A 21,277-nucleotide genomic window follows, 5' to 3' on the forward strand; every position below is an offset into this window, starting at 1 on the left:
CATGCCACCTTTATGGTACATGTCACTTGAAATTCCTTAGTCATAGGGTTTGCAAGAGAAACTGGCTTGATTCCTTCTGGCAGCCTCTAATTTATTAAGGCACTTTTGTGTGATCTTCTTCTATCCTGTTAGGACATTTGTCATTCATTCACCTCTTTCCAGTTTATATATTCACAGTTTGGGGCTTTAGGTGTCTTCTAGTTTCATTTTGGAATGTGAGTTTCTACTTTATTATTATTAGTAGTATTTTGAAAGGATTTTCAAGAGAAGAATTGTTTTAGTTATGCCATTATGAATTTGAAGTTCTGTTTAAGTGACAGCACACAATGGATAATACCACCACAGGACAATGCTACCACACCAGCAGGAGATGTGGAACAGGGGAAAGAAATGCAGAGTCAGCTCTCAGCCAGTGCCATCACACTGCTTAACATCTCTTTAAAAAGATAAGGATTTCTAAATAGAATACTAAATAGTGTAAACACGTTTCTCACTTTAAAAGCACAAGAGGGGAAAATTTCATGATTTGTATTTCTCTCAAAGAAACTCCTAATATGCAACAAAATCAACCTCAAAAACTGAATCTAAACCACATCAGTGGGGATCTCACATTATTATTTTTTTTCCTAATGGTTTTATGATTTGAGGTTCCTGAGCTACCAGTTAAAACACCTTTCTGGAGTACATCCTGTGATGTTTAATTTTGTGTGTTCACTTGACTAGGTCAATGAGGTACCCCAATACATTATTTCTGGGTATGTCTGAGAGTGTCTTTCTGATTGAGATTAGCAATTGAATTGCTGGACTCAGTAAAGTAGGTGGTCCTTTTCAATGTGGGTAGGCTTCATCTAATCCACTGAAGTCATAAGTAGAACAAAGGAGGAAGAAGTTGCCCCTTCTCACCAGCCTGCCTACTTGGAACAAAGACATCAGTCTCTTCCTGACCCTTGACTATGATTTACACCATCAGGTCCCAAGCTTAGAAATGGCAGACTGTGGGACTTCTCAGCCACCATAATTGCACAAAGTCAATTCCTATAATAAATTCCTTCAGGTATGTGTATGTGTATTTACATCTCCTATTGGTTCTGTTTCTCTAGAAAACTTTAACACACAAACATCACACTATAACGTCTCTTTTAAAAAAAAGTAACTGTTATTTCAAAATTCAGATGAAATTCTGATTATTTTAGAAATGCATGCTGCACTTTAAGAAAATCCACAACTGGAATATATGCAAGTTTACTTTTACAGTAATTAACAAAGACTACTAATTACCAGAAAAGAAAGTTTTGGTCCTGTTTAGATATGAATTTTCTATTTTATTTTTAGCATTTGTTTTTTAGTTATAGGTAGACACAATACCCTTATTTAATTTTCATGTGGTGCTGAGGATCGAATCCAGTAACTCATGCATGCTAGGCAAGTGCTCTACCTCTGAGCCACAATCCCAGCTCTCTATTTTCCTTTAGGCATGGTATAGTATTTTTTTCAAAAAGGAAAATAAAAAAAAAATTTAAACTAGGCTTTCAGTCAAAGATATCTAAATTCTAATCCTTATTCCTTGACTCACTAGCTTTGTGATTCTGTAAAATAAAGAAAGGCATAATTTTAAGAAAGAAAAAGGAGGTTGTATACTTAGCACAGAAGGGGGCCTTAGGCCATGCGGCTAGAAGCATCCATCGAGGTAATACCTGGGATGGGTTTAATACCTGGGATGGGTTTCTAACTACTTCACAGAAGTGCAGGTTCTTAATTCAGTAGGTGACAAGGATAATTAAGAGACAAGATCATAACCACAGCAATAAACTTGTTAAAATTCAGAACATGACTGATAATAAGTTGGGGGCATCTGAATATAACAAAAATTCTGCCTCAGTTTGGATTCAAGAGGCCCTTTTACTCCCTGAAGATCCATCTGTATTAAAAAAGTTTCCACTTCAGTCAGCAGGAGGACAAGGAAAGAAGAAAAGCATGGGCGAAAAACAACTAAATGTACTCTTGGGAATTCTCATGTTCATGAAGCAGAGTTTAAGCAACTGTGATTCAAAGGAGGAGCTTGTTTCAATTTAGCCAGCTTGGTTTGTCTAAAAATTTCATTTCCCATTTGTATTTGACCTAATATATTATAATATAGTTGCTGTATTAGTATTTCAGAAATTTGTTATTTACCTGCATTAACATATAGTAGATCCCAGACATGCCATGGGCTGCTCCAACATACTGCTTCCTGTGCCACTGATACAATAGGGGACATCGATCAGTTTTTCTTTCTTCTCTTGATAAGGTTTTACCGGATTCAATAATAGCATTGACTACCTACAGAGGCAATGAGATTCCATAAATCTAAAAAATTGTACATGCATGCTGTTCTAGTCTAATTTACATTAACACTTATGTATACATGGAGAGATTATTAATCTAAATTAGTAGCTAACATAGTCATTTTTATCTTATAAATTAATAAATGTGGGCAGAGAGGACTTAGAAGACAACATCAGAGTAGAAAAAGAAAAAAAAAAGTCTAAGAAAGGAAAAGTTCTTTATTAAAAACGTCTAAAGTTCTTTATAAAAAATGTCAACTAAAATCTGGAAAAACTTCCCATTAAAAATGGTTCCAGACTTTTTAGTTGCTTTGTAGCTGCAATGTTTTGCCCAAAAGACTGGCAAACACACTTTTCAGGAAAGACTGTAGGACTTAGATTCATTGATGAAAAGCTCATGCAATGTGGTCAGTTGTGGTTTGAAGGATTTTAGTCAGATCACAAGAATATCATGTTTGGAATGACTATGTGGCAAAGACACTAATTGTTTCCTCAAACCCATGTTCTTCTCATCATTTTGGTGGAGTACTCTAAGTTTTAGCTGGCATCTGGTCTCCTAGCTAGAAACAGCTGAACACAGCCATTTTTTCTAATTTCTGGCAAAGGGATGTGAGCAGACATGAGATGGGCAACTTACAGATGGAGTCCTTACAAAGGATAATGCTTTTTCTCCCTTTCCCTTCTTCCTAGGACTAAGGGTACCAAACTAGCATTAATACCAAACTATTAGCCTTAATACTAACATAACTCCATGCTAACAGGTAAAGATACGCTTTTAGCATAACAGAGTAAAAAGAAGATAGGTCACCAGATATAGTCACCTCAGAGAACTCACAAAAGAAAAATAAACATTCAAACTTTTTGAAGCTGCTGTTGTTGCTTGGTTCCTGTAAAACCAGTTGTTATCAATAACAGATGGAGAAGTATATATAGATTTTTGCTTTTTAGTACTGGGGATTGAACTCAGGGGCACTCTACCACTGAGCCACCTCCCCGGCTCTATTTTGAAGTTTATTTAGAGACAGAGTGGAGTTGCTTAGCATCTCGCTTTTGCTGAGGCTGGCTTTGAACTCTTGATCCTCCTGTCTCAGCCTTCCCAGCTGCTGGGATTATAGGTGAGCACCATGACACCCAGCAGATATTGAGTTTAAAAAAAAAAAATCCCTAAAAAGAAAAGCAGCTAATTTGTAATTTTTATGAGATGTTTTAAAAAGCTAATTCAACCTAGAAGCAGAGCCTTAATACTAACATAACTCCATGCTAACAGATAGCTTTGAATACCCACAGGTGTCAATAATCCCACAATACCTCTTTAATGGCTGATTCACACACAGTGCCAGGGCCAATCTCCGTGTTCAGGTACAGTAAGGCATACAGATAACCTGCTCGACCGAACAGCAGCTCATCAGGAAGCTCTGATTCTTGGCAGACAATGCTTCTGTGCAGCTGCAAAAGTCTAAACAACAAGAAAAAATTCTGTTTTCTCCAATGTGCATGTCTAAAATGCTTCTTTCAGAAACAAGTAACTCATCACTTTAGAAATGTATTTATTTTTAAATTTAAAACTATGATTTAAAAAAGCACCCTAAATTCCCAAAACAACTAGAATTTCTCCACTTTACTAATTCTTCTTTCAAATGTAAAAATTATGAGCAAAAAACCTGATCTGAGAATATAGCTCAGTGGTAGAGTGTGTGCTTAGCATGTACAAGTATAACAAGGACTTAGACTTCAACTTAGACTTCACTTTTGTCTGCAAATGCCCCACGGGTGACTAAAAGCAGGAGTGAAGATTTGGCGTCTCTGCCTCCATTATCTAGGTCTGGTGGATAAACATCTTATAATGAGTTGAAGCTTTCCTTCACCCCATCCCTTGCCCAGCAACATCAAGTGCAATTTTCTTATTTGGAAAAGGCCCAGCCTGACCAATCATGAGATAATGATGGACAAAGCACGACTGATCAAGATCACCTATTTGGCAGTTAAGAAAAGCCTTCAACAGTGTAAACAACCTTGCACTTACTCCTCTTTCTATAAAACCTCAAAGTAATTGTCAGTCCCTCAAAGACAGAACTAAGGCCATGGGTCCCCTTGTCTTCCTGGTGTAGCTATACTGATTAAAGTTCCTTTCACACTCTATAATTACCTTTCCTGTTTAGCTTTTTAGCAAGTAGCTATGCCTATTTTTGGATACCCAGAGTCAGGCCTCTAGCTCAGGCTGTTATAAGGCCCTAGTCCCAACCTTAGCACCATTAAAGAAAGAAAGAAAAAAATCTTTCTGTTCAAAATGTATACCTTTATATTTATTCTAAACCATGTAACATAATTCATCTAGCATTAGAACAAAGTGATTTAAAATCTAAATAAAAATGGCACTGAAATGCTGCCAGTGCTTAGGAATGAGTATGAATCATTCTAACTTTCAACAGACATTAACTAACATGTACTAGATCAGGTCCTAGAACTAAGCCCTGATTTCTACTTCTTCAAGAAGGAATATAAACCAATAGGTACAATGAAACATATTCCTTACTTGCTCTTCATTAATATAACTAATCAGTTAAAAGTTAAACTATGATTAATTTATTCTTGTGGATCTACAGCATTGTGAGCTAATTTTCATGCATTGAAGGCAACCAAAAATTATTTAGGAAAAATGATTAAAGTCCCTCTGAAATTAAGAAATACTCATGCTTGAATAGAAAAATAACATATGATTTCACTAAAATGCTCAAGAGTGACATACAGTTAAGCAAAGTGGCACACACCTGTAATCCTAGGGGCCTAGAGCCTGAGGCAGGAAGATCGCTAAGTTCAAAGCTGGCCTCAGCAACTTAGGGGGACCTTAAGCAACTTAGTGAGATCCTATCTCAAAATAAAAAATTAAAAAACAGGCTGGGGATGTGGTTCAGTGGTTAAGCACTCCTGGGTGTAACATCTGGTACAAAAAAAAAAAGTAGACATACAAACCCTTTTACTTCTTAGGGAGACCTGTTTGCAATAGGAAAGTAAGTTAAAAATAGTTTCTTTTTTGTATATTTTTCTACAGCTAGAGTTCCAACTAAGAATTTAAAGAAAATATTTCCAGAATTAAAAACTTACTTTGTGATGCATTCCTGGGATTCACAGTCACTTTTGAGTTTATGATATATCACAGCTCCTACAGCAAGGGGCCCAGCATCTCCACAGAGGAAAGTGACCCTGCGACCATTCAGGTTCCTAAGTGTTCTCTTTACATAATCCAGAGATCGAAGCAGGTATGTCTGGTCACAGGTGACCCGGTATAGCTGCAGGTACAAAAGGGCTATGCCTGAAATGATCCCCACCCCAAAAGAAAAATATTACTACCTTTCCTTTTTACCTTCAAGATATTTTTAAATTACATGATATAAATTCTTCTGCGTAAACACTACATTTTCTGAAGGGGTAACATCAAAAAAATTATGTCAAATAGTTCTTTAAAAATGAAAATTAAACCCCACAGAAATAAGAGCTGGGAAAAAAAAAGATACACATGTAAATCGATTATCTTGCTAACTGGTATGGCATGGTGATTCTATGCTCTTAAACAAGAGATGAAATACCCAGTCTGAAATACAGAGGATAGTCCTACTCATTCTGTTAATTTTTATTCATTTCAAGGTTATATTCAGTCTCTTTTGTATCTCAAGTTACCTTTTTTTAAATTCTTATTCAATTATTTCCTCCAATGCTACCCCAAATTAAATGATTACCTTTCTGGATTTTATTGCTTTTTCTAATTTTTCTATTTGGCACAGTTTTTCAGTTTTCTTTAGTGATCAACCCATACAATTGATCAGTGAGTCAGTTTAACATTTATAGGACACCACATGTACAGACTATCACCTACACAATCCTCCTATTTTAGATTGAATAACACACCCAGATCTTCACATGAACCAGAGAGGGGGCTTTGCTACCTTTGGAGGATGATGTATATAGCTTCTTAAGCATAGTTTAATGCCTGGGTGGAAGAAGTTACTATGGGAAGAGGAGGGTAGAAGAGTGGCTGGATTTGATCAATGCACTCGCTCTGAATGAACCTCTGGGATTATCACACTGACCCCATCAATATGTGCAATTAATATGTGTTAACAAAAAGAAGTCAGTATGACAGTGAAGTGTTTTATTATTTAATAAAATATATTATAGAAAAAAGTATTGAAAGAAGTGATATGATGGTGAAATGACCAAACAAAACATCCTGTTAATGTAGAATTTATGTTCTTCAATATTCTGGTCTTATCTAATAACATCCTCTGATTTTTACTGTTTTTTATTTTGCTTTTGAAAGTTTTCTAAATATCTAATTCTGCTTTGTTCAATTTTCCTATTCAGGGTATCCCATGACTCTTTCATATTAATGCTCAACACTTTATTTTTTTGAGCAATCCTTCTTTTGTCCTTATCCATTTCTGTAAAAAGACATTTAACCCTTACAGTATATCTGGAAGCTAAAAAAAAAAAGTCTTCTGTATGAGTTGCTTATTATCTCTTCCAGTAAGTAAATGTAAATTTATGTAATCATTAGAAGAGTTAGAAGCTAAATACAGATAAATTTCGAACATAATAATCATTATAAAAAGTTTACAAATAAGTACTCCCTGACTGACTCAGAAACCTCTAAACAGAATACTCTCTGGTTAACCTGAGGACCTAAAAACTTATATTTAATGCTTGAGTATTTTAAAGTACATGAGGACAAATAAAAAGAAAATGGTCATCATGCTTTGTAATTTTTTTGTTAAAATGTTGACATGCACTGGGTAAAAGGCACTGTGGTAAACAGGCCTTTAGAGATGTAGGGTAAGTGTGGGAAGAGGAAATGGTCCATAGTACCGTGGTCTCCATCTTCTGGCAAGTCTTGGTCCCTAAACTGTTGAACTTCACCAGTGCCTCTCACCTCCTGTTCCCTTAGAGAGCCTGGATGTCCAGAGGGAGCTGGAGTTAATTATTTCACTTCCCCAATATTGAAGGTTTACAGCCAGCTAGATTTGGGTATTTTCCTTCTCCCAGGTAGTTTGGCTATGTTAAAACTCTAGGAGGTCAGATTCTGGTAAAAGTTTCTTCAGAGGGTGGGCTTTGTTAAGAACAAAGTGCTCAGAGGTATTTCAAAATGGTTTCCATTCCCCTCCTTTTGCTCAAAGATTGATGGACTGTTTCTTCAATATTCACTGTGAAGCCTCAGTAGAGCTTCTGGAGGCAAGATGCATTTGTATGAGGTTCCCTTATGATTAAGTCCCCCTGGAATTTTTCTTTCAGATTTGTTCACACTAAGCCTCCAGGATTAATCAAAGTATAAGTTAGGTTTTCCTACTATTAAACAAAAATTATGGGGTCCCATTGTTTTAGATTGAACTGTTGCATGAGACCCCAGCAGAACAGAATTAACCAAAATGGAGTCACTCTTGATAAATGTTACATAAACTGAAACTTCAAGGAAGCAGAAAGACCTCCAAAAGACCAGTTTTTCCCCCAAACAGATTTCAGTCTACTTGTGTCAAAATAATAAGGAAGTCTCTTCTGCTTTAACCCTTACAAAATAATAATAAGCTGAAGTAACTTGATCTTAACCAATCATCTTTGTAGTATTCTTGTTTCCTGGTTCCGACCTTACAAAACCCATTGTTCTGCCACTGCCAGGAGGGAGCTCTCCATCTATTTTGTAGAATGCAGGCTGCCTCAATTCATGAATTATGAATAGAGGCCAATTAGATCTATTTTATGGTTTGGCTCATATGTGGAAGGTGTGGTCCCAAATGCAGCAATGTTTTGGAAGGTAATTAGACCATGAGGGCTCTGACCTCATCAATGGATAAATCCATTAATGAGTTCATGGATGATGGCATTTTTAGGAGGTGGGGCCAAGTTGAAAGAAGAAGGCCACTTAGGGCAGGTTCCAGAAGGATCTATTTTGTCCATGGCCTCTTCCCCACTTTTTCTGCTTCCAGGATACCATGAGGTAAATAGCTTTGCTCTGCCACAGACTCTTCCCTACTCCAGTGATGTTCTGCTTCACCACAGGCTCAGAAACAACAGAGACTAGTGACCATGAATTAAAACATTTGAAACCATAAGCCAAAATAAATCTTTCCTTCTTTAAGCTGATTTTCTCAAGTATTTTATCAGTGATAAAAAGTTGACTAACACAATCCTTAATTAAATTTGTTCTAACCTTGTGTGTTGGCAGTAACTGGCAATAGCTCCTGTTAGTTCTAATTCCCTGCATCCACCTGTCTTCCAACTTTTGATAAAGCAGTTCACCTTGTGACCTAACTTCTCTGATAGATCTAAGAAGAGGTGATGTTTCAGTTTGTTCAGCTTTTCCCTTGTTAGGATGGAGTAGCAACTCTGTACATTCTGGACTGAAAACCAGGAGTTTCTCCTTAGTTGATTTTTGTTTCTTTTTCTTTGCTTTTTTCCCCCTTAATGGTTTGATTTAGTAATGTATTTATTCAGAAAGTATGTATTGAAACTTTTCTAGACAAGAAAGATACTCGGCTTTTCATGGTGCTGCTGACAATTCCATGGTGTCATCTTAGTGTTACTTCAGTTTCTTGTACTTCAGTTTTCTTAAATGACTTTTGTGGGTCAATTCTTACCTTTTCAATTATTTTCTTGGTTCTGTCAATTCTTTATCATAGGCTCTTGTTTTCTGGCCCTCTCTTCTCCAAATGCCTTTATTTCTGCTTTGTGAACTTACTGCTTTAAAAAGTTTTACAAAATTCATGTTCAAAGTATTGCCAATTTTTCTTCACATTGCAGTGGCATTTCCTTATGTTTCCTTTTTCAGAATTCCTTTTATGACATTCTGAGAGTCCCTTTTTCCTCTTATATTATAACAAATTTTTTTCTTAAGTGTGAATATATTAAATATTTCTAGAGCAATTATTTACAGGAAGATTCCCTAGCCAAAAAAAAAAAAAATGGTTAGGGTAGCTTTCATAGTTGTTTTTGCTTTTTCTCAAGGGCATCCTCTTCTTGCTAAGTAATAAACAACAGTTTCTTTCTTTAATAGTCATGACTTCTGGTGGCCAGATTTCCTTTAGTTCACATATCTTTTCCTGTTTCAGGAGGGTGTCAGTCATTGCTGTTTCCTTCCTGCCTTAAGCCATTAGCTGGTGCCACCAAGGACGCTACCCCCTTTTTGAAGGTCTGTACTCTTTCCTTGTACACTTGCCATGCCTCTTCTTCTCTGCTCGCCCAGCCCAGCATTGCCTATTCACTTTGCACTCAGATGTGCCCACAAATGTTCCTGTTGAGGGTGTGGGCCACTCCTTCTGGGAATTACTCCTTATTGAATATGGAGAATGAGAAAAGCAGGATTTTGCTACTCCTGGGCCCTGTGGCTTTCCTTTCTTGCTATGTCGTGCGCGGCTTTCCACACTCATTCTATATGTTGTTTGTTTTTTATCCAAAATTATTTGAATGAATTTTTTTGGTCTGTCTCAAAGTTTTGCAAAAGGGAATAAATGATGAATGCTTTATTCATTCCTCTTGTATGGTTTTAAGAGAAAAGATGGAAAGGTACCTTCCATACTTTTTCCTAAACCCTAACGCCCTAAGTACTATTTTATATCACTGAAACCAAATACTTCCACAGTGGTTCTACCATGATTCCAGAAGATGGCAATAGATAAGGATTCTTTAGAAATACAGATTCCCGGGGCTGGGGATGTGGCTCAAGTGGTAGCGTGCTCGCCTGGCATGCGTGCGGCCTGGGTTCGATCCTCAGCACCACATACAAACAAAGATGTTGTGTCCGCCAATAACTAAAAAATAAATATTAAAAAAAACTTCTCTCTCTCTCTCTCTCCCTCCCTCTTAAAAAAAAAAAAAAAGAAAAAGAAATAAAGATTCCCAGAGTTCCTACTGCAGTTGTCCTCTTAATTTATTATAAAGCTTTCTGAATGACTCTATGCATAGTCAGTTTGGAACCTAACTATTAGAGTTAAAAATATTTGTCAAAAGTAAGAGAAAATGCTGTAAGTAAAAGACTTTTTAAGGGAAACCTGTGCTATTAACAGCTATGTTATTGTTCTTTCCTGAATAGTTTTCTTCTCAAAATATTCTTTGTATTTTTCTTCTGGTTAACCACAAATATCTAATTTTACATTTTGCACTGTAATTGAACTTGGTCTATGTCTATCTGGGTTTACAAGTCTGAAATATATAATTTTAATGTCACCATATAATTGTACTTATAAAAGGCAAATAATAAATAAAACATCATTGAAATAAATATAAGTACATAATCATCAAGGCTGCCATGTTTGGCTATACATTGCAAAAATAATAGGTTTTGGGTTCACGGTAGCTCTAACATATATATCTGTGTCTATGCTAATTGGAAATTCAACTACGACAATTTAACAAGAAGGTTATAAAAACTGTCATTAGCAATTTAATCAGCATTTAGTTTAATCCCTAAGAACAAGATCTGTCTTATTTCTTTTATATACCCCAAATAGCTGTTATAATGTCCTGGCTACCTGGTAAAAACAATAAAAATATAAAGATTAGTTAAAGCAAGTTAATTTTGAAATTATATTTTTTAAAAAGTGAAGTATATTACTGGTTGCCTGTTTAGTCATTATTATTAAGATTTAAATAAAAATCTTTACATGTACAAATGAGTCAAATTGAGTTCAGGCAGTAATGGTAAATGATTTATGAAACAGACCAGAGAACTCATTCAATCACAACCTATCACAAAGAGTAAAGCAAGAATGATAACAAACCAAGCAAAACAAAATACACCTGACCCCTTATGCAAGTTTACTTTTATTACACATTTCACAGCTACATATTAGGTTAACTAAATGTAAAAATATCACATACTATATACATTAAAAGTCAAACTTCAGGCAGAAGATATTTCTTTAGAAATAAAATTCCAAAGAATCTCTCAATGAAGACATAGTTTAAGACTTCAAGAGTATAAAACTTTACCACTTTAAAAGAAAATTTCAAAGCCAAGTCTTACATCTCATAAAATAAGAAAAAAATATTAATTGCTTCTACTCCATATTCTCACCTGTCCAACCAGTATAAGCAGAGCAATCATGAGGATCAGCTGTCTTCAGCCCTTCTTCCATCTGCTGTAGAAGATCTTTGATTTTGGTCTGGATCCGCCTCACAAAATTATGAATGATCTAAGAAGCAAAAGAAAAGATAAATTTAGTTGCACAAGAATAGGACAATGTCATAATGACAGTGTAAGTCACATGAACATAACAGAACTTATTTTATGTGGCCCATCTCAATGTCTAACTACGTGGACACTACCTTGACTTTTACAGGGTTAGTATCTTACTGAGATAATGCTGTATGGGTATTACAACTCACAAATAGGTTCACAAAAAATAACTGGTATAAAATAAAAAATAAATAAATAAACATAAAAAAGATAGATTTGACTACACAAACATTTTAGCTTCTATAAGGTAAAACACATAAGATGATTTAAAAATTAATGACAAATAGAAAATACTTGCAATATAAGATATTATAAATCAAAAAAGAACATAATACTGAAGACAACACAAATTATTAATGCATCTTACACAAAAGAAAAATCAAATGAAAAGCATATGCAAAATGTCCAATCCGGAGATGATTCATGAATTGCAAATCATTACAAGTGCCACAGTTTCCCTGTCAGACTAATAGAGAATACTTTTTTAAAAATATTAAATTCTAAGGCTGCTAAGAACAAAGGAAACAGGTATTTTTTTTCATTTCTGGCAGTCATTCCCAAGAGAAATATACAACATTCTTAAATACATAGTAGAATCTCTTATACTTTTGTTGATTTTTAAAAGTCTATTTGCTATATCAATTGCTGAAGCGTCTTAAAAACAGTTTATGATTATAGAATTTCATTTCTGCCTTTTATGATTATTTTTCTTTCGTGTATTTTGAAGTTGTTATGTGGCATACACAAATTTGACTATTAAATCTTCCTAAAAAATTGATTCACTTTCATAATGAAATACTCCTATTGTAGGACTATAAAAAAGAACCTGTATTGCACAATTAGAGGTGTCAAGGCAAATTTTACTGAAATTTGGGATTCTGGAATCAAACACTAAGAATTAATTTGCCACTGTATATGTAATGAAAATTCCAAGTGGCTAACCCCTGGAAATATATGTTTACATCTCAAAAAGGGATGAGAAAAGGTAAAACTGGACAATGGGCTGTTCTTTTTCATATAGAAATTAGTGTACATTCCAAAGGGTTAGAGTAAGACATTTATAATAAGATTCTCCTAGAAAGAAAAGGGTAGACATTGCCTCTTTCCCCTTTATAAAAAGTGCAGAAAATTTATTTTTCTTCATTCTTGCCTGTAATACAACTCTGTGCATGTAGGACAGCAGACCCCACCTTCACTGCATCACCCCCGCCATTAAGAACTGAGTCACAGGGAACCACCTGCTATGTGCTGTCTGGTAAACAAAAAAAATCTCTGATCTGAGAAATTTTTGTGTACATTCAGAACAAAACTAATGAAAGGTAAATATTTAAAACCTAATACCCTCTTTATCTTCTTGTCGTAAAATCTATCTTATGTGATATTATAATCACATCAGTTTTCTTATTGATGATTACTTTTGTTGTCCATTTATTTTCAGTCTCTCTGTATTCAGAGTTAAAGTAAATATCTTGGATAGCACAGCGTTAGCTTTTTTTTTTTTTTTTTTTCCTAGGGAGTGAGAATTCCCTTCTATCACTCTTTAGTTCTTATGTGGGCTCTTTGGCTGGATTTAGGAACTGAATTAAAACAAGAGCTGATTAGCAAGAAAAAAGCATATTACATGGGGATTTTTACAACAGAGTGAAGTCCAAAGAAAATGTCCAAATCAATGTTTTTATTATTTTTAGACAACAATAATTTGCAAAGGAAGAAAATACTAATCTCTGAACTACAAATAGTAAATTCCAGAATGTCACTAAGTGATTTATGAAAGGGATGTAAAATCTAGTATAAAATAAGGGTTAACTCAATAAACTTATTTATTTGGCTTCATTACGGTCCCAATCACAGATCTTAAATATCTCCCAAAGACCCATATGCTAAGGCTTGGTCACTAGCTTGTGGTGCTATTTGGAGGTGGTGGAACCTTTAGTAAGTGGAGCTTAGTGGAAGGAAATTAGGCCATTGGGGGCATTCCAATGAAAGGGCATTTGGGATTCCCAGCCCCTTCCCTTCTCTCTTTGCAACCTTAGCACCATAAGGTGAGCAGCTTTGCTCTACCACATGTTCCCTGTCACTATGTGCTACATCACCAGAGGCCTAAAAGCACAGAGGCCAATTGACCATTGACTAAAATCTCTGAAACCAGGAGCTAAAATAAAGCTTTCTTTGTAATAAGTTGATAATCTCAGGTATTTTGTCCCAGAAGCAGAAAGTTGACTAACACACCAATGTCTGGTGATATTGGTGTGTTAGTCAACTTGGTACAAAGATTTTTTCCTGCCTTGGTACAAAGATTTCTCTCCCAAAAGAATATTTATGGCTTGCTGCATGTAGGAAAAGAGATGCCAAATGGAACTTACAGTTTCTCAAGTAATTTCAGCTTGAAATAATCAATATACCAATTCAGCATATTTTGAGATGGCACATTCTTAACTTCTTCAGTTTGTTTGATTTTTGTTTTTGTTATTGTTTCTCCTGCTTTTTGGATTGTTTGAATACTTTTAGAAAGGTATTTTAATATTCCTGCTGAACTTTTAGCAGGGAAATTAGTTTAAATTGTTGCTCTAGAGGATACAAGAGATATCCACAACTTTTCACAATCCATTTGCAGTTAGTAATGTGCCACTTCATGTAAAATGCAGAAACTCTGAATCTTATAGGTTTAGGTCCTACCCCAAGTTCTTCTGTTACAGCTGATATCTGTATTACCAATACATGAGCAATGAATCCTACAAGATAATAATGCAATTTTCATGTACAACCTGTTTTGTAAACAAATTCAGAGATAAAAGAGTAGAAATTTTTTTTTTACCTATATCCCCTTAAATGTCACTATTTCAATGAACGGGTTTGCAATTACAAGTTCTCTCAGGGGTCTTGAATTCTCTTTTTTTTTTTAATCTGAAAATATATTTTACCTTCATTCTTGAAGGCTGTTTTCACTGAATAAAGAATTCTAGATGACAGTTTCTATTAGTACTTTTATGTTTTTTTTTCACTCTCCTCTGTTCTCCATGATTTTCTAACTAGAAATCAGCCATTAATCATATTAATTAATTAATCATCATTAATCAATTATCTATACATAATGTGTTGTTTTTCCCTGCTCTATTCAAGATTTGCTCTTCAAATTTTAATCTTTCATTGAATTTATAAATTCTCGCCCACTATTTCTTCAGATTATTTTTATTTCCCATCCTTCCTCTGCTTTCCTTCTGATTTCAATTATGTTAGATTGCTTCATATAATCTAATAAGTCCTTGAAGCCCTGTTGCTTTTTATCTCTTCAATATTTTCTTTACTTTTTACAAACGGATAAACGTCTATTGATCTATTTTTAAGTTCAGTCACTTTTTTCCTCTAAATCCATCCAGTAGCTTTTAAATTTCAGATTTGTCTATATTAATTCTAGACTACCCATAATGTTGTTTTTTGCCTTTCCATTTTCCTGCTGATTTTTCCTGTCTTTTTATTCACTGAAAGTATTTTTGCTGTGCTTTGTGGAAGACAGTTACAGTACTCACTTTAAAATCCTGTCTGCTAGTTTCACTATCTGGTTCATTTCAAGGTTGGTTGCAGCTAATTTTCTTTTCTTCTGAAAATGTGTTTCTATTGTAGAAGAGTAGAATATGCCACCCTAAAACATGCCTTTTTGACATAAGAATTATTTATTCTGAGTTGAAGACAACTCAGAAGAAGCAATACAAGAACAGCTTTCTGCATTACCCCACTGGCCTAAACGCAGGACATAAATTTACAAAAATGTCAGTCTTCCCTTTTCCACAAGTAAAGACAACTTTAGACACCAATCAGCCTGGAGAAGTCACCAGAGAAATCAATATAATAAATTTTCATTTATTTGCCTTCCTGCAATTAGCATGCATGAAAATTCAAATTTCTTTTCCTTCATTTTCTGTATTCTCTAAAAATTTAATGTTTTTAGTTAGAGATGCAATATAAACAGATTTCTAAGCCAAACTGAGATTTACTCATTCCCTGGGTACCTCCCATTCATATGGAAAATACACTGTACAAATTAAAAAGCCTCTGTTTTTCTCTTGTTAATCTGTCTTTTGTCTATCCCAACTAAGCACTCCCAAAGAGAAAATTATTTTTCTCCCCTATTTTTTTGGTTCTTCATAGAGCAGGTAATTTTGTATGGCAACTAGAATGCAAATTTGTAGTCTGTTATTCCACTTGTGTTGAATTGCAAATTCTGTTTCTTGGGCAGCAGCTCTATATCAGTTCAGATCTTCTGTCATTAGCTAAATATCTTTAAGTCTGTAATCAAAATTTGGTTAGAGGTACATTTAGACAAAATTTAGGGATCCCTTCTCTGACTCATTTCACTTCCCCCTTGTCTTTGATAGCCATCAATTCTTTCATGAAATTTTTAAGTAACAAGTGATGTTGTTTAACAGCATTTTACCTACAGTAGAACTTTTTTCAAAACTGTAGTTAATCCTCTCAAATCCTGCCACTGTTTTAACACTAAGTTTATGTATTCTAAATCTTTTCTTGTCCCTTCAGCAATGCTCAGAGCATCTTCACAAGGAGAAGATTCCATTTCAAGAAACCAGTCTTTGCTCATCCATACAAAGCAACTCCAAGTTCTATAATGAGGTTGCAGCAACTTAGTCACATCTTCAGACTCTGCTTCTAGTTCTCTTTCTATTTCACCACATTCACAGTCCTCCACTGAAGTCTTGAATCCCTCACAGTCACCCATAAGGGTGAAAATTAGCTTCTTCCAAACTCCTATTAATATTTATAGCTTGGCCAGGTGCGATGGTGCACACCTGTAATCCCAGCAGCTCAGGGGGCTGAAGCAGGGGAATCATGAATTCAAAGCCAGCCTCAGCAACAGTGATGAGCTAAGCAACTCAGTGAGACTGTGTCTAAATAAAATACAATACAGGGATGGGGATGTGGCTCAGTGGCCAAGTGCCCCGCCCCCAAAATGTTCATAGTTTGACCTCATTACACAAATGCTCTCAGTGGTATCTAAAATGAACAATCCTTTCCAGAAAGTCTTCAATTTACTTTACCTAGATCCATTAGAGGAATCACTATCCATGTCAGCTACAGCCTTACAAAATATATTTCTTAAATAATAAGACTCGAAAGTTGAAATTATGAACTGGAGAATGAATGTTGTGTTAGCAGGCATGAAAACAGTCTCATGTACATCTCCATAACAGCTCTAGGGTGACCATGGTGTGGTGGTGCACACCTGTACTGTGCTGTCCATAAGTATTAGTATTTTAAAATGATTTTTCTTTTCTGAGCAGTTGTTCTCAAGGTCAGTAAATCATATCAGAAACAGATGTGCTATTGTTCAAGCTCTGTTGTTCCATTTACAGAACACAAAGTAGATTTGTCATAACTAATTCATAAAGGCTCTAGGATTTTCAGAATGGTAAATGAGCATAAGCTTTAACATAAAGCCACCAGTTGCATGAGCCCCTAATAAAAGTCTCAGCCTGTCCTTTGAAGCTTTAAGTGGAGCATTGACTTCTGCTCTCTAGCTCTGAAAATCCTAGATGGCATTTTCTTCCAAGAGAAGGCTATTTTGTTTGCCTTGAAAATCTGTGGTTGAATGTAACCTTACCTTCATCAACTATCTGAGCTAAATGATTTTTCACAGTATCTACATTAGCACTTGCTACTTCATTTTGCACTTTTATTATATGGAGATGACCTCTTATGAACCAACCTATGCTAGTTTCAAAGATTTCTTCTGTAGTTTCCTTCCCTCTCTCGGACTTCACAGAACTGAAAAGACTTAGGGCTTTGCGCTGAATTAGGTTTTAGCTTTAGGGAATATTGTGGCAGTCCTGTTCACTAACACTTTCTCCATAACCACTTTATTATCATTTCTGTGTTCAATGGAGAAGCATTTTAATTTCCTTCAAGAACTTTTCCTTTGGCTACTGTTTTGCAGAAGAGACCTAGCTTTGGATCTGTGTTGGCTTTTGAAACACCTTCATCACTAAATCTAATAATTTCTAGCTACTGATTTAAACTGAAATTTGTTTGACTCTTACAGTGAATGAAAGAGTCACACATCTTCATTCACTGTAAGAGTCACACAAATTTCAGTTTAAATCAGTTTAGAGACCACTGTAGGATTACAAATTGGTCTAATTTCAATATTTTTGTGTCTCAGACAATACAGAAGTCTAAGTAAAATGAAAGAAATAGGGGAATGGCCGGTAGAGCAGTCAGAACATACACTTAAGTTTGCCATCCTATACTGGCACATTTCATGGTACCTCAAACAATTACAATAGTAATATCAAAGGTCTCAGCAATCATCATAAAACATGCAATAATGATGAAATATCAAAGGTCTCAACAATCATCATAAAACATGCAGTAATGATGAAAAAGTTTGAAATACTATGAGAATATCTAAAATGTGACACAGAAAAATGAAGTGAACACATGTTGGAAAATGGTATAGCTAGATTTGCTCAATGCAGGATTCCCACAAATCTTCAATGTGCTAAAAATACCATTATTGATGAACTATGATAAAATGATGTATGCCTGCAATTCCTTTAAAATCCCCATCCCTGCCCACATTTTTAAGCTTCAGTAAGTATTAGCTGAGGTGGTTACAGCCAACTAATTTTGTCAAAGAGGATTTACATTAATAAGTATTTATTTCAACTATCATGTAGGTATTGAGTATGCTTTTTTCCTTGCGCAAGTAGTCTATGGATTCTACTCAGTATCTAAAACATAATATTAGCTTTCAAAATTATCTTTCTTAATTAAATGTCATTTAGAGTAGTAAATTACAACAATTCCTATTCAATCATGGTGGTAAAATACATTCTCTTATTTTAAAAGGTAAGCTAAAAATCTAACACAAACAGCAACTTTATAAACTTCTTTACAAATATGCTTACTCACATAAAATGATAAAGACAGCACACCAATGAATTCAATATCAATGATATTTCAGAGGTGATGTAATATAAAGAGACTCCATTTTACCAATCCTTGCTTACTAAAAATTTTTCAAGATTTGCCATTTCCTATTATTTGATGATATACTTGTAAATGTATTTTATTTTGTTGCTATGTTAAGTTAGCTGAGGTGCTTTGCATCACTGTAATGAAATACCCAAGATAAATAACTTATAAGGAAAAAAATATTTATTTTGGTTTATGGTTTCAGAGATTTCAGTATATGGTCACTTGGCCCTGTCATTCTGAGCATCTGACAGTATGCTACAGCATGGTAGGAGTTCATGATACAGCAAAACTGCTCACCTTATGAACTGAAGAAGCAGAGAGAGAAAATGGCAAGGTTCCCAATATTCCCCTCAAGGACATGTCCCCCCAGTGACCTAACTTTCTTCAACAAGGCCCCACCTCTCAAAGGTACCACTATCTCCCAATGGTCTTTTAGAGGACACTCCAGCAATAAATATTGAAAAATGTGTCAAAAAGAATAATTGTCTGATTCACCATACAACTGACTGATAACTCTGACTTCAAATTAGTAACTTAGGCCTCCTGAGTCCTAATGTTTGTTTTCTGCTATAATCAAAGAGATGCAGATGAAGAAAAAATGTGGGTAATACCTCTTCATAATACCTGGTGTGGCAGAACCTACAGAGTAGGTTCATCTATTCCCCACACCCTTTCTCCTTATTATAATAATTATGGTTATATTAATAACAACAATATATCCATCCCCAGAAGAGCTACTATTCTTCCAGATTTTCTATAAAAAAAGTAAGTCATATGACATGGTTCTGACCAATGAGACCTAAGTGCAAATCTCCCAGATCTCAAAAGTTGTTATTTTTATTGATAAATGAGAGAAAGAGAATAGGTACTTCTTCCTTTCTCTCCCTACTGAAAACCTGAACATGATATCTGAAGCTACAGCAGCCATCTGGTACTATAACAGAAAAAATTTGAGAGAAAGACCAAAATAAACAGCAGAAATCCTGGCCCTAATCTTATTCCATCTTATCAAGACCTTATCAATTGCCTATCTCTAGATTTCTTATTATAAGGCAAATAAAATCTAATCAAGATATTTTTAAATAAGAGTTTTCTGTTTATTGTTGTGAATGTAAACCTAACTCACATTCATATGTGGCTGAGTAATGAACTTTATTCCAAAGCATACAGTACTAAGTTTTCATTTCTCATATTTATGATGTATATTTTTAATGTGAATTCTGTTTAATATAGTCCAAAATTTTACTGCAAAAATCATTCTTCTGCTCTGTGCTCTCTCCCACCCCCCAGTACTAGGGATTGAACCCAGTGTTCCACGCATATAAACAGGCACTTTACTACTGAGCTATATCCCCAGCCCTTTTTATTTTGAGATGGCCTTGCTAATAAGTTGCATAGGCTAACCTCAAACCTAATGATCTTCTGTCCTCAGCCTCTTTAGTAGCTGGGTTTACAGGTGTATACCAACATGCCCAGAACTGTACTTTACTTTAAGGTACATTTTTTAGTCCCTCCTTTTCTAACTATCTTATATAAAAGAGACTTCTAATCTCTATATTGGATCCAAATCTCCTGAACAAAGAAAACAGGTAATGCTATTTTATTCTACAAATTCTATTTGCATTTGATGGAGATTACTATACCAAGAGAAATTTAACTGGTTCCTCTCATTTAATAATGGTATTATTATAGCAATTATTAAACATTTATTATGTACCTGGCACTATGGGGCTTACATCATAGTTCAGTCACTCTTTTCATCATCCATTAATTTTCAATTTTTAGATGAGAAAAGTAAGGCTCACTGGAGGTCACAAGGCAAAAGGAGAGAAAACTCTTGGAGCTTTGAGTAGATTATTAATTCCAGAGTTCCTGGGCTCCCTATGCTCTCTTCTTATTCTTGCGGGAATCTGGATTTACAATTTACCTTTACGATTTTCAAGACCTACAGCCTTCACTCACTTACTCACATTGCACAAATATACCTGTAAAATACATAAGGGAAAAACTTTGGAGGTTTTATCACTGAGATTTTATCTGAGATTGATCCTTTGCAAAGGCATTGCAATCAGAAAGAAAATGTTCTATTCTAATAAGGGAGGTTTGTTTTCCCATACAAAAATGCCCAGATGTGTTATAAAGCAAAAATATAATGGAGTAGCTATTAATCACTGGTTGTAAAATTCCTTGTAAGGCATCACTACACTTGTTATTATAAAGGATGCACAATGCATGTATATGGCAAGATTTATTATAAGGAATAATAAAGGAGACACAGAGACAAGGTGCAGAGGCAGGAAAGTGGCTTATAACTGGTGCCCATTTCCTTCTTCACAATGTTCTGCATGATAATAAATCTTAGAATTCAGATGGGAGACCTTTTTTCCTGGAGCAAGGGGAGAAGGAGAAAGGAGGGAGAGGGAGATGAAGAAGGAGACAGAGATGGAGAAAGAAACTGAGATGAAGATAGGAGCAGGAGAAAGAGAGAAAAAGTGAAAGAGACAGGCAAACTCTAGATGACATTTAACCCAGTTAAGTTCTTAAAAAAAAATTGGGGAAATTATATTCCTCATTAGCCATGCTCTTTTTTTTATTTTATTTATTTTTTATTTATTTTTTTTTTATTGGTTATTCAAAAAATTACAAAGATTGCAGAATCACATCGGTTACACATCCACATTTTTACATAATGCCATAATAGTAACTGTTGTATTCTGCTACCTTTCCTATCCTCTACTAACCC

At 35.0% G+C, this 21,277-nt stretch overlaps 1 protein-coding gene across 2 annotated transcripts in view; it reads right to left on the bottom strand.

The window, feature by feature from the left end:
- LOC143389851 (lanC-like protein 2) overlaps window positions 1-21,277 on the bottom strand; it is an 80,134-nt gene that overhangs the window by 18,706 nt on the left and 40,151 nt on the right. For both annotated transcript variants that reach the window (XM_076842620.1, XM_076842619.1), the window contains exons 2-5: window positions 11,383-11,500; window positions 5,427-5,634; window positions 3,633-3,780; window positions 2,173-2,319 (exon numbers count right to left, since the gene is read on the bottom strand). In XM_076842620.1, the coding sequence (XP_076698735.1) occupies window positions 2,173-2,319; window positions 3,633-3,780; window positions 5,427-5,634; window positions 11,383-11,500 (621 nt within the window). The remainder of the gene's footprint in view (window positions 1-2,172; window positions 2,320-3,632; window positions 3,781-5,426; window positions 5,635-11,382; window positions 11,501-21,277) is intronic.

Source organism: Callospermophilus lateralis, unplaced genomic scaffold (genome assembly GCF_048772815.1).
Source record: "Callospermophilus lateralis isolate mCalLat2 unplaced genomic scaffold, mCalLat2.hap1 Scaffold_66, whole genome shotgun sequence".
In the NCBI taxonomy this organism is placed as follows: Eukaryota; Metazoa; Chordata; class Mammalia; order Rodentia; family Sciuridae; genus Callospermophilus; species Callospermophilus lateralis.